At 55.6% G+C, this 13,939-nt stretch overlaps 1 protein-coding gene across 3 annotated transcripts in view; it reads left to right on the top strand.

Annotated features, from left to right (window-relative positions):
* The window catches only part of GTF2IRD1 (GTF2I repeat domain containing 1), a 104,936-nt gene that overhangs the window by 29,559 nt on the left and 61,438 nt on the right, over nt 1-13,939 (top strand). For all 3 annotated transcript variants that reach the window (XM_080677702.1, XM_080677700.1, XM_080677701.1), the window contains exons 2-8: nt 1,933-2,061; nt 4,585-4,726; nt 7,163-7,318; nt 9,069-9,252; nt 9,954-10,264; nt 11,466-11,555; nt 13,362-13,445. In XM_080677702.1, the coding sequence (XP_080533828.1) occupies nt 1,939-2,061; nt 4,585-4,726; nt 7,163-7,318; nt 9,069-9,252; nt 9,954-10,264; nt 11,466-11,555; nt 13,362-13,445 (1,090 nt within the window). In that variant the 5' untranslated portion in view covers nt 1,933-1,938. The remainder of the gene's footprint in view (nt 1-1,932; nt 2,062-4,584; nt 4,727-7,162; nt 7,319-9,068; nt 9,253-9,953; nt 10,265-11,465; nt 11,556-13,361; nt 13,446-13,939) is intronic.

Here is a 13,939-nt window from a genome sequence, read left to right as displayed (position 1 = left end):
TAGGGGAAGAAATACATTTAATAAACATTTAGAAGTGAACCCAATATACATTTTGGCCAACTGCTGACTGGCCAGTTGTTAGAATCAATATTTATCCACAGCCAACAGCAGACTCTGGCCAAGACTGAGGCCAGAGCCAAGCTCTGATGCAGCCCTAATTCCTTTGGATGTTTCTGTAACTGAAGTCGGACATCTCTCACCTTGTTATATGTGACACACTCAGACATTTGCTCTTTTATGTCATCGACGTTATGAGCCACTTAAAGGCCACAGTCCTTGGTATGGACCACAGTGCCTTGGTCCATCGTATATGTCCGGCCCTGAGCTGTGCCTTGGGGGTGCAGCAGCGACAGGCAGACTGGTCCCTGTCCTCACAGAGCTTAAGGTCCAGGAGCAGCTGCACTGATAGAAGACTCCGGGCTTGGCACCCTTTATGGTGCCAGACCCAGCTCTCACCTGCCCAGTGCTGTTCCCCGCCCCCGCTCCATCCCTAGTCATGTACACAGACTCCTTCACTCCGATCTGCTGGAAGTAAGGAGGCCGGATCTGCAAACTCCCTCCAAGGCCCGCAGCCCTGGTCCCTGCTCACTCCCTGAACGGGCCCCCTGGGGCCATGCACAGAGCACTAGATGAGGCTGGGCCCCAAGAGGGAAACCGACTAACCTCTGCCCTCTCCTTGGCTTGGATTGGCGAGGGGGCAGCTGCCATTAAGGAGGCCTGTGGGTGGGACCCCTGGACATGTTTTCTGGGGTCTGGAAGGGGAAGGGCAGGATGGGACGGGAACTGAGGGAGGCTGACCTTTGCATCTGGCGGGTGCCCAGGCCAGGCTGGGTGGTACAGGCAGGCCAGTTTCCTGCCTAGGGAATTCCTGATAGGGGGGCCCTGGTCTGAGGGTGCCCCAGAGACGGGGAGAATGCAGCTCTATTCTCCAGGAGCCTTATGACGAGGGGACAAAGTCCTGTGTGTGAGAAACCCAGGTCTGAGATGAAGCAACCTCTGTATCTCTGAGACTGAGTCCTGACAGCCTGGAAGTAGACTGTGGCTCAGAGGCCTCGGGGCAGTGGCCTTCCCCGGGGGAGCTTGTGGCTTGATACAGAGCTGGGATGGAGGAGTTTGGGGACATGTGGGAAGACAGCAAGGGTAGCTAGGGCAGGAAGTGGAGTGAGGGGGGTACCTTCACAGCAGAGGCAACAATTAAAAGCTGAGCAGGCAGTCCATAGATTACAAAGGGGCCAGGAAAGGCACTTGGGGCAGGGAGAGTGGAACTTGTGACAGCTGGGGAGCCACAAGAATGTGGGTACGTCGCCCGTCCAGCATGGCTCAATGGTTGAACATTGACCTATGAACCAGGAGGTCATGGTTTGATTCCCAGTCAGGGCACATGCCTGGGTTGCGGGCTCGATCCCCAATGTGGAGCATGCAGGAGGCAGCCGATCAGTGATTCTCTCTCATCATTGATGTTTCTATCTCTCTCTTTCCCTCTCCCTTTCTCTCTGAAATCAATAAAAAAATTTTTTATTTTTTAAAGAATGTGGTATGTTTGGAGGATGACGACACCTAGAACACTGGAACATAGGTGTCTGGACCAGGAACCTTGAATACCAAGCTGAGTCCAGAACTATGGGCAGTAGGGAGCCACATAGGGTGTGTGAGCAAGAGAGAGCTATAACCAGAGCAGTGTGTATGGGGAGAGTTGATGGTTGGGTTGCTGGACAGACTGGTCATGGTCCTGGGCTCAGCTCTGAGCCTGCAGATTTGGGGGATGTACTCCATCTTGCTTATAAGACCCTTAGGCCAGCTCTTGACTCATCCCACGTGGGAAGTAGAAACAGCCCTGAGGTCTGGGGCCAAGCCAGTCGGGGCGGGCCCCTACCACGTGTTCCACTCCCCGTGGCGCACACCCACCTCTGCCTGCTCCCTCTCTCTATCCAGGTGACCATGGCCTTGCTGGGGAAGCGCTGTGACGTCCCCACCAATGGCTGTGGGCCTGACCGCTGGAACTCCGCCTTCGCCCGCAAAGACGAGATCATCACCAGCCTTGTGTCTGCCTTAGATTCCATGGTGAGTACCCCGGCCCACCCCTGGGAGTGGGACACCCAGCTTTATAACCAGACGTTGGAGCTCGAGTCCCACCTCTGCCTACGTCAGGGGACGAGAGGCTCAAGTGAGATTAAGTACATAAACATCCAGTCCTGGGAATAAAGGCTGGCCCCCGTCCTCATCCCCTGCTCCTCGTTTCATGAACTCTTATTCAAGGCCCGTCGCTGGCATGGTCCCAAGCCTCCCTCCCAGCACCTGGAAGATAATGTGTGGGCAGTGATTCGTTAGAAAGCTGTAATCCCAGTGTTATAGCAACAGCTGTAACTGCATCTTGGGGCTGGGAGAGAGAAATGGGACTTCATAAATTACTTTTCTGGCACCATTGCCTACATATCTAAGCCTTTAATAGTAAATGAGAAAATAATAATATAATTTTCCTCTATCCTTTTCCGGGGAAAGTTCTATGATAGAGGGTAGGCAGGTGTTTTGTGTGTGTGTGTTTAAATCCGCATTTTAGGATGGTGAAGTTGAAATTCAGAGACAGCAGTACCTTACCTGAAGTCACACAGTATGACCAGTTTTTGAAGTGGACTCGGGTACAAAGTCTTCAGTTCCCTAGGACAAAGGGCCTCCTTCCAGGCTGTTCTGCTGTAGGTGGTTCTAGAGCAGCATAGGTGGGGTTGGGCCAGAGGCAGCAGCACCCCGGGGAAGGTGGCTGGGTGCAACCCCCGCCCTGCGCAGAGCCGCCTTCATGATGAGGGAGCTGCCCCGTGCCCTGCAGCGGTATTAGCCTGCTGGTGGTGGAACGCAGCTGACACAGGCACGGATGGCCATCACCACAGCCACGTGCCACAAGAGGCAGTTGACATTTAGATTGTAACTAGCTAAAATTAAATACAGTAAACAGTTCAGTTGCTCAGTCACACTAGCCTCATTTCAAGTGCTCAATGGCCACATGAGGCAAGTGGCCACGGTATTGGACAGGGCAGAAATAGACTATTTCTATCATGGCAGAAAATCCTATTGGGCAGCACTGGTCTAGAGGGTTTTCCGAGGCTCCTTGGGGCTTGGAGGAGCCGATGACTCTGTAGCTAGCCTGGTGACATGCAGAAGACAAGCTCCCCCAGCCCCTGGGCCCTTAACGGATTTCCTGAGGGACCTTCACGGGTGACAAGGCACTTGCTTGGAAGTGACTGAACTCTGGCATCCTCCAGGGCTCGGGGCCAGGGTCCTCAGGTGGTCCGCAGGGGTGTGGGCAAGTGCTGTCCATCATCACCACCCCACCCCACCCGTTTCAGACCCTCCTCCAGGCATTTCCTCACGGCCCCCATTCTTGGTGCCTTTGAGTGAGTCGATTCCCTGCCGTGGCCTCAGCTCCTTCAGCTCAGAAGTTACCACACCACAAGGCTCTCCTCCAACTCTGACAGCCACTCCTTCGTTAGAAACAACCAGATCTATTTGTCTTGTTTGTTAATATCCTGCAGTGTTGCTGTGGGGAAGGGGAGTGGCAGGTTTTGCTTTCATCTTTGAGAGTAGAAAACAAAACCCCCCTCAATAGGGGATCGATGGGGACAGGCCTGCTGGCCCTGTAGTGTCCCAGCTTCCTCACCAGAGCAACTCTAGGATGGAGCTGGACAAGAGGCATGATTATGGCCCAGAGAGGGTGAGGAACATGTCTAGGTCACACAGCAGCAGAGTTGAGATTAGAAGCCAGATTTCCTGACTGTCAGCAAAGCACTACCTAACTCAGAAAACCCAGCATTTATCAGGCACCAACTGCATGCTGAAAGTTACAGGCAGGGTTTTCCTGGTGAGATAGGTCAGAGGCCTGAGATGTTAGTGGTCTTGGTTGAGGGTCCCCTGTGTTAGGGCTCCCCTTGCAGTGAGCCTGCCAACCTCAACTCTAGGGCTGCAAAATACCTCTTTGCCTGGATGTCCACATGGATGCCCTGTTTGGAAATTCTTTCCCGCCAACAAGGCCTCCTTGAATCCCCACAACCAAACCCATTGAAGCCCTTCAAGCTGGGCTGCTTGTCTCCATTCTTTAGATTTGGAAAGGGGCCCAGTGAGGGGTGTGACTGCCCCAGACCCACAACAGGAAGTGGCTGAAGTGGGATTGAAGCCTAGATCTGTCTGAGCCTTGTTTCTCCTGGGGCCCATCCTACCTTTTCCACATCCAGGGCATAGAGAGTCCAGGACAGGATTGTCCCTGGGGCTGGGTCCAGGCCTAACACAGGAAGCCCACCCCAGAGCAGGGAGGACCTGGGAAGAAGGAAGGGCAGAGGCCTTGTGCCTTTGGTCTTCCTCCAGCCTCCGTAAACTTATCTTCTCCCCCTGACCTTGGCCAAGCTCTTGGGGGGATAGGGTGGGGGGTGGCCGGGTCATTCATTGGTTCCCACTGCAGATTCTAAGACTGAGAATGTTTGAAGACTGACTGCTTGCTGGATCTGCTGGTGGGAACTCACATCCCACCCCAAAGCTGGCATGAAGGTGTGCGGGAACGGGAGACCTTCCCCCGGCTCACGCACCCTGCTCCCCCTGTAGTGCTCGGCGCTCTCCAAGCTGAACGCAGAGGTGGCCTGTGTTGCTGTGCATGATGAGAGCGCCTTTGTGGTGGGCACCGAGAAGGGGAGAATGTTTCTGACCGCGCGGAAGGAGCTGCAATCAGACTTCCTCAGGTTCTGCCGTGAGTACCCCGGGACTCTGCAGGGCCAGGGTATTAGGTCCCAGAACAACACTGGGTGACTCTGTCGGGGGACGCCCTGGACAGGAAGGGGTTGTGCAGGCTTCCTGACTTGGCGTTATCAGGGGCAGCCCCAGGTTTAGTTGGAATCATACAGCAGCCCCTCGGTTGGTAGCACCTGGCTGACTGGACCCCAGGGCCAGCCAGCCCCATCTACTCATTGACAGAAGGGGACACTGAGGCCCAGTTTTTGTCCAGTTCTTGTGCATCCCTGACAAGAGGCTGAGCACACTTGTTTAATACTTACTGAGCACCTGCTGTATGCAACACCCTTCACAATGCCAACGCATTTACCTTGACATCAACCTTATGGGGTAGGCACTGTCATTGTTATAGTATCATCATCTTGGAGCCATCCCCGGTGGCTCGGGGATGGAGTGACAGGACACGTCCAGCAGCACATAGGAAATACTCGGTAAATGTGAGCAGTTAGTGCTGCTCTGATAAATTGTGCTCTGGCCCTGCCACGTACTACTGCTGTTCACTTTTCCCAGCAGGCTTCGGGCACAGTTACAGTTACCCCTGGTTCACAAACAAGAAACTGAGACTCAGTGAGCATAAGCCACTTTTCCGGGGACATAGCCGATGAGTGAGTGAGGCAGGATCTGAGGCCAGGCCTCTGGTTCTGAAACCCATGCTCTTTCTGCTACACTCCTTCAGAATGGGGGAGATGCAGCACGGAAACCCCAAGAGCCCTGCCACAGGGTTCTGGTCGCTCTCAGCAGAGACCGACATTCAGGGCTATGAGCCGGAAGCCCCCGAGACAGAGGAGTCCTTCTGAGGCCCCCAACCCTTCAACGCTACTTGAGCCTCAGGGCCCCTCCTAACCCAGGCCCTGCCTTTGCATCTGACCTCCCAGCATTTCTTATCCCGGTTGTACTTATTCTGGCTGCGCTGCCCTGCATGCTAGTTCACCAGCTCTGTGTCCCTTCCCATCTCTGCCTCTGCCCCACCTGGAAGGTCCTCATCCTCTCCTCTACCTGGCAGGTGCCTGCCCAGCCTCTCGCCTCAGGCCGCATTTAGGCCCCTCCATCCCTCGAACCTTTGCTGTTCTTGCTCCCCACACCATGCTAGCCTCCTGTGCCCTAAATTTCCATCTGCGCCTGGCGCCCCAGCTTGGCAGTAAGCTGGGGGAGGTCACCTTCACCTTTCTGGTGGATTCTTAGGTCCTACAGGATTAGGGCCTGGCCCCAGCGCTGAAGGCTAGCACTCAATCGAGCATTCGAGCTCTTGAGTTAAGGGCAGGCCCTGGAGTCAGACGCCTGGGGCCACATTCTGGCCCTGCCACCTGCTACCTGGCCTCAACCTCCTCATCTGTGAAAGGGGAGAACAGTCCTCACAGGTTGGTCTGAGGATTAAATGAGTTAATACGTGGCAAGCACTTAGAACAATGCCTGGCACTTAGTTTACACTCAGTAAATGCCAGTTGTTGTCTTACCAGTATAGCATTTTCCTTATACCCCAGGTCTGGACCCTGGGATCAGCCATTTCAGGGAAAGCCGCCCCTTAGCATTGGACATATCATTCCTGGGGCCCAGCCGCTTCCCCAGCCTCCCCATCCCACTCAGCCCTCAGAGCCGGCACCCTCTCCAAGGGAGGGCGGGGGGCCGGGGCAGGGTAGGGTGGGCAGTAGCAGGGTCTGTGGTCCCCAGTTGGCCAGGCTGGAAGCCAGACTGGGGCCTGACGAAGGTGCACCTGGCTTCCCAGAGCCAGGCAGAGCCACTATTTATAGCGCCGGGAACTCGGGCTGGTTTATTTCAAGCGTCACAGATCCTCGGAGGAGAGCAGGCTGCAAGCTGGGAGGGGGCCGCTGGACTCTCCTCTCATCTCCTTTCCTACACTGTTTCCAGCAGCTTCCCCACCCAGGGACCCACTGGCACACCTAAGCCTCCGCCCTAGCCCAGCCTTGCATGAACCTGCCTCTTCCAAACCTCTCAGCCCCCTGGTCAGGTCCTCATCATCTCCCCATTTGGCAGAGCAGAAAACGGGGGCCTCGATTGTTTAAAATGGAGCATTAGCGTCAGAGCACAGAAAGAGCCAGATGGAATAGACATTCGTTGGACCCCAGTTCTGAGCCAGGCCAGCTGGTCTCCAGTGAGAGCTCACAAACTGAGGCCCAGAGAGGAAAGAGACTTGCGTACAGTCACACAGCAGGTTAGGGGTGGCCAGGGTCGAGACCTAGGCCCCATGACTAGCCTGGCCCTATGCAGGGTTTGCTCACTCATTAATTCTTCATTCATTCATTCATTCACTCATTCATTTGCACTTTGTGTTGGGTGGCCCGCTGCTGAGCTCAGCACAGGGCAGGGGCAGTCCAGCGCCCTGGGCAGGTGGTGGGATGGGTGCTCACCACCCCTCCGCGTGCTCTGTGTCCCACAGGAGGACCCCGATGGAAGGAGCCGGAGGCAGAGCACCACAAGAGGGCGCCTCGGGGTGAGGTTGGCGGCCGGAACATCCCTCGGTCTACCCTGGAGCATGGCGCAGATGTGTACCTTCTGCGGAAGATGGTAGAGGAGGTGTTTGATGTTCTTTATAGTAAGATCCTTCCTCATTCCATTTGGGGGCCCCCAGGTGGGTGGGAGCCCTAGTCCCCGCTCAGATGAGGTGGCTCCCTTCTGCCCACTATGGACCCTGGGCAACACTTCAGTGCAGCGCTCCTTCCTCCTGCATCTCTAGGCATGGATCTTCCGCCCCAGCCCATGTCCTGACCCACCATCCCCTCTGCCCCTGCCTAGGCCCTGGTGGTCACTGCCACCTCTCACCGAGAAATGGCCCCAGGCCTCCTTACCTGTGACCAAGGGCATCTTCCCAGAGCACAAGTCTGACCATGCTCTTTCCTGTACTTCCTTTGGGGGTGCCTGTCGCCGTCAGTGTGGCTTGTGCACCCACCACAGCCCCTCCCCGCCCACCTCTCCAGCTGGGCCGGCCGAGCTGACCCACCTCCTGAACCACTTCCTGTTCTCCAGCACACCCTGGCTCCATTTCACACCCCCTCGCCTTTGCACCACTGTGCCCTTGGTGCCTGCCTTCTCCTCTGTATGGTGGACACCATATTACTCTAAGGCTCAGCTCCAGGAAGGCCCCCACAGGCTGGTTGGGGCCCCCTCTGGGTACCCACTGTGCCATCTCCCCTCACCAGGCCAGCTGCTCCCAGCGGGGTCAGGGATGTACCTGCTGTCGCTGTGGTCCCAGCCTGCAGGTCAGGGCCCAGCAGCAGCAGGGTTCAGAGGGCATTTGTTGAACGACTGAGTGAAGGCTCCCTGGCAGCCAAGTCTTTCCTCCGAGGCTGGGGAGGGACAGGCCTGGCCTTTCATGGGAAGGGTCAGGCTGCAGAGTCAGGGCCCAGTGGTAGCCTTCACACACCCCAGGGGACCTTGGGCAGGTCCTACCTCATTTATCTCTGACTCGCTTTGTACCTTTCCCCATTCCTCTTTGGTTCTGTGGAGCAAAGGTCTGTGAGGGAGCTCCTGCTGTTGTTTAAATGTCGGGAGAAGGAGGCCAAGCCGGGAGATGGGGCCCAGAGGTCCTGGGTAAGCACACTGGCTACCCTGGGACAAGACTTGTCACTCGTGGTGGCTACGCCACTGCAGACACTTTTGCCAGCTGCAGGGTTCGTGCCCAGAGTCCCCGATGCCCCTGCCCACTCTGCCTTGGCCTCCTTCCCCACCTTGAGCAGAATCAGAGGTGGCACTGAGGTGAGGGATGTAGCATAGGGGCAACCACAGATGTTTCTGAGCCCAGGCCTCTAGGCCCTCCCACCCCCTCGTTCCCCAGCCAGTCTCCCCTCTACTCACCCTTTCCTTCATCCTTTCCATCTTCCCAGTCTGTCTCTCCTGTCTTTTTCTGAATCCCCCCTTTCTGTTTCCTCTCTACTTCCTGTCTTCGTTACTTTCTCTCCCTCTCATTCTCCTCTCCCTTCCTCCCTATGGCTTTTTCCTTACAATCTCTCTCCTGCCCTCTTGTCTCTCTCTCTCTCATCTCTCTCACCCCTCCTCACCTCACCTCGTGCCCACAGTCCCAGGCCTGCTTTTCCTTCCACCCAGATGCCTCCATGGGTAGCCCTGGCCCTCAGACAATGGGTCCTTACCCACAGCCCCCACCCACCAGCCTCTGGGGTTATTCTGTGTGAATCTGCATTTAAGGAACTGATGGAGTTCTTGTTTCCTGGGAACCCAGCACCAAGGAAAGTCACTCAACGTGGCCCCAGCTCTGGAGCAGGCCTGGCCCCCACCCATCCTGGCTGCCCTCTCACGCTAGACCCTCTCCTTGATCCCTCCTCCCACAGGCGAGGCCCTGGGAAGGGCCAGCGTGGTGCCACTGCCCTATGAGAGGCTACTCAGGGAGCCAGGGCTGCTTGCTGTGCAGGGGCTGCCGGAGGGCCTGGCCTTCCGGAGGCCGGCTGAGTATGACCCCAAGGCCCTCATGGCCATCCTGGAGCACAGCCACCGTATCCGCTTCAAGCTCAAGAGGTGAGTGAGGCCGCCTGCCTGGGAGAGGGCCAGGGTCTGGTGGCTGGACCATAAGGGCTGGGCCAGGGAAGGCTAGGAGGGTGACCTGCTCCCATGCTGGCTCAGCCCCGTGTGGTCCCTTCAGACCCCACAGGGGACCCTGGTTGTAAAAGTTGCCAGTCTGATGGTGGAGGTGAGGCAGAAGTGCCATCATGGAGTGTTACCTGAGCAGGCGTTTAGTCACGGAGGCCTCCCAGGGGATCGCTGTGGTGCAGAGAGGCCGAGAGAGACTTGGCTGAGGGAAATAGCACCAGCAGCACTGCAGACTCCAGGGATGGCTGGGCCAAGTGTGGAGGTGGCAAGGCAGACCAAGGGCCAACCGTGCTCCAGCCCCACGGTCAGCACACGGGCCAGGAAGAAGAGGGGTATGATGGGAGATGGAGGGATTAACTGCAGCTGAAAGGACACCGTTGGTGGACTGGGACACAGAGGCGGAGGGCCGGGCCGGGCCTGGCCTCTCCGGTCGCCCAGCCAAGTGGCCCTGGGCACATCACGCCCCACCCCAGGCCTGCACCCCCACCTGTAGAATGGGGAATGGCTCCTGTCCTGCGTACCTCACAGGCTGTCGTGTTCTGCGGAGGGAGGGCTGAGGGGCTGCAGAAGTTATGTAGCCAGCGGTCAGGTGCACAAAGCTATTGTGTGTCCTTGTCTCCTTTACCCAGGCCACTCGAGGATGGCGGTCGGGATTCAAAGGCCCTGGTGGAGCTGAATGGTGTCTCCCTGATAGCCAAGGGGTCTCGGGACTGTGGCCTGCATGGCCAGGCCCCCAAGGGGCCACCCCAGGACCTGCCCCCCAGCGCCACTTCCTCCTCCATGGCCAGCTTCCTGTACAGCACTGCACTCCCCAACCACGCTGTGAGAGAGCTCAAGCAGGAGGTGCCCACCTACCCACTTGCCCCCAGCGACCTGGGCCTCAGCCGGCCTGGGCCTGAGTCCAAGACTCCCACTGCCCAAGACTTCTCTGACTGCTGTGGTAAGCTTCTGCTAGGGCCCCCATGTCTGGGGGTGGGACAGAGGTTGCTCATTTAGGGCACCCTCTAGGGCAAGTCAGGGTGTTCAGGCCCTCCCAAAACTGAAGGAGGAATGTCGGGGCACAGGGCTGGGGCAGGACAAATGGCATTCTGGCTTAGACCCAGTCAGACACCAGGCCTTCACTCAGCCTTCTGTGAACAGTGTCCTTGGCCTGGGACCAAGAGACAGCCAAGAGGACTCCCAGGGGAATCTATGAAAACATGCTTGGTCACATGCATTTAATAAGCACCTACTATATAGCCACTGGATTAGGGATACTGGAAGCGTCAGAGAAGGAACAGCTGGATATGAGAAAGACTTTGTTCATATCCTGGCTTCTGTACTTAGTGGCTAAGTGTCCTGGGGCAAATCTTTATCTCTGTGAGCCTCAGTTTTCTCATCTGTAAAATGGAGATGCCAGTAGTGCCTACCTTGAGCTGTTGTGATCATGATTAAATGACAGAGCTTCTTAGAAATGCACATGCTCAGGCCCCATCAAAGTCCAGCTGAGTCTGAAGCTTTGGGGGCAAGGCCCAACTGTCTGCAAATTGACAAATCCACTAAGTGGTTCCAATGTACGCTCAAGTTTGAGAACTGCTGGCACATAGTAGGTGTTTATAAGTTATGTTTACTATCTATAATAATAAAAGGGTAATATGCTAATTAGACCAGACATTTTCCGGACATCACTCCAGATGTCCTTCCTGATGAAGCCAGGGCCAGAGGAAAGCCAGCCCGGGTCCCGGGTGCCGGAGGGAAGCCAGTGCCAGCAGCCGGGGGAAGGAAGGCCTACGCTTGCACAAATTTTTGAGCATCGTGCCTCTAATTATTATAAGGAGACAAAAGGATGCCCACATACATACAAATGTGTTGGCTGAGCAGGGGGCTGGGATTACATGCCTGTTTTGTCCCCAACTCTAAAAGGTGACCTCAGACATCCTGCCCTCCCTGATCTGCCATTTGGATAGCAGACTCTATTCAATAATGTCTCAGGCCTCTGGTTAGAGAACTTGCCTAGAGTTCATGAATACAGGACTCAGTTCTGGGGTGTTTGTGTTGGGTGACATTGTTGCCCCAGAGCCAATGCCTGTGCTCCAAGGCCAGATCTGGGGACCCCTCTGGGGACCCACCTCGAACCTGTACCTTTCCTTTTCCTTGTCCAGGACAGAAGCCCACCGGGCCTGGTGGGCCTCTCATTCAGAACGTCCATGCCTCTAAGCGCATTCTCTTCTCCATTGTCCATGACAAGTCAGGTAGGACAGCGCCCATGGCAGCATCCTGTCCAGAGTGGGGGTCGGGGGCTGAGGGTGGTGCTTGATAAAATGGAAATGCGTCTACCATCTCTTTGTGAGAGAAAGGAGGACAGCTCTGCACAAGGGAGTAAAACCAGAGTGTAATAGTTACATGTTGCTGCATAACAAGTTGCCCCCAGAGTTAGCTTAAACCAGCAAGCATTTATATCTTAAGTTTCTGTAGGATGGGAATTTAGGAGCAGCTCATCTGGGTGTTCTGGCTCAGGATCTCGCATGAAGTTGTTGTCACAATGTCGGCTGTGGCCATGATCATCTGAAAGCTTGACTGCGGCTGGAGTCATCGCTTCCAAGCTCAGTGGTGTGGCTCTTGACAGGAGGCCTATTCTCACTCTTTGGGCCTCTACAAGGCTGCTTGAGTATTCTCACAATATGGCAACTGGTTTCCTGAAGTTAATGATTCCAGAGAGAGTGAGGAGGAAGCCACATGTCTTTTATGACCTAGCCTCAGACATCACTGTCTCTTTTGCCACATTCCACCTCTTGAAACAAGGGGTATGAAAAAAATGTGGACAGATTGGAAAGTACCTCACAGAGAACCGAGAGCAGGAAAATTTGGGCTTAATTTATACCAAAGAGGGATGAAGACTTCCCAGCAGTTTTGCCTCTTGGAGGTCTCCGCCTCACCTTCAATAGAGGCTCTTTTTAGAAAACCTAGTCCCCTTTGATGAGATTGGAAACCCCACTGCCCCAAACAAGGTTCATCCCTGGCAAGGAGAGGATGTGGGTATCCAGATGGAGCAGCCTTGGTGGGCAAGGGGTCCAAGCTGGTATAGAATCTCGCTGGGTACTGGTTGGGTGATCTCAGGCAAAATACTGAGCATCTCTGAGCCTGTTTTCTTACCTGAAAAATAGAAATAATATCTATGTTTAAAGGTTGTCATGAGGGATTAAATAGGATATTATATATATACATATATAAAGTGCTTAGCACAGATAAGCACTTAATAAATTAAAGATGTCGCTTTATAATTATAATGACAAATGATCACTTTTGTTATTCTAGTTAAATTGAGGCAGAGGCTTTGGTTTCATGTAAGAGGCCAGTAGGGTTGCAGGGGTCCTCAAACTTTTTAAACAGGGGGCCAGTTCACTGTCCCTCAGACCGTTGGAGGGCCGGACTATAGTTTAAAAAAAAAACTGTGAACAAATTCCTATGCGCACTGCGGGCCCGGGACAAGTCGGCTGCTAAGCAAGACAGGCAGCGGCACCCAGTGGGCCGGATGAATGTCCTCGGCGGGCCGCATGTGGCCCGCGGGCCATAGTTTGAGGACCCCTGGTAGGGGAAGCCAACAACACCAAGGCTAGGTGAGATCCCCGGATGTATGAGGCATGAGCGTTTGGTCTTTGAGGTCAGGACTCAGCCTCTCTGTTCTCCAAGGGAGCTTTCTCCCAACTTCCTACCTCTCTGGGACAGGAGGAGCCCAGGATGGACCGGCTGAGCCTGCACCATATCCTCTGCCCGTGGGGTAGACAGAGGCAAGAGGAGAGAGTGGGTGGAGAGACTGTCAGAGCTTCCTGGATTTGTGTGGGGCTGCTTCCTGGAGGAGGCTGGGGCGTCAGGATCCGAGGTGGGAACGGGTGGAAGGGCTGTGGAGGGGAAAGCCCAGGGCCCAGGGCTAGGGAGAGAGAGTGGCTGTCTCTGGGGCACAGCCGCAGCTGGGAGCGGGGGCGTCTCTTCACGAGGCAGCCGGACCACGGGGTCACGTCTCTGACTGGGCCTCACTCGTACCTCCTGTGTTTTGATAGAGAAGTGGGACGCCTTCATCAAGGAAACCGAGGACATCAACACGCTCCGGGAGTGCGTGCAGATCCTGTTTAACAGCAGATATGGTGAGTGGGCGGCGGCCCGCTGTGTGGCCCTGGTGGCGTGTTGAGCATCTCATTACGTGGCAGTCACTTGTGTTCCCTAACATGACAGCCAGAGCCATATGCTGGTACCCGCATGCCATCAGCGCTAATGTCATCTCCTGTCTGAGTAGGGGGTGGTTGTGTCAATATTTCTCTTCTGGATTCTCCAGGGGATGGGGCTGATGGCAGAGCCCCAGACCTTGACTCACCTGTGGGAGGCAGGCAGATCGGGGGGCAGGCAGTTAGATGAAAAATGGCTGCTTGCAAATTCCCCACAGCACCGTGCCCCTTCCTGCCTCCTTGCCTTTGCCTGTGCTGTGCCCTCTGCCTGGCATGCCCTTTGCATCTTTTGGAGGCTAAGTCCCACTTGTTCTTCGAGACTCAGCCTGGGCTAGGTGGGCCTCCAAAGCCCTGTCAGCTATGGTTGAAGGGGGCTTCTTATGAGTAACAAAGGACGCCCTTCACCCCCCTGTCAC

This window comes from Plecotus auritus (assembly GCF_963455305.1).
Source record: "Plecotus auritus genome assembly, chromosome: 7".
In the NCBI taxonomy this organism is placed as follows: Eukaryota; Metazoa; Chordata; class Mammalia; order Chiroptera; family Vespertilionidae; genus Plecotus; species Plecotus auritus.
The sequence above is the reverse complement of the archived record's forward strand: the minus strand, read 5'-3'. Positions and strand labels throughout refer to the sequence as shown.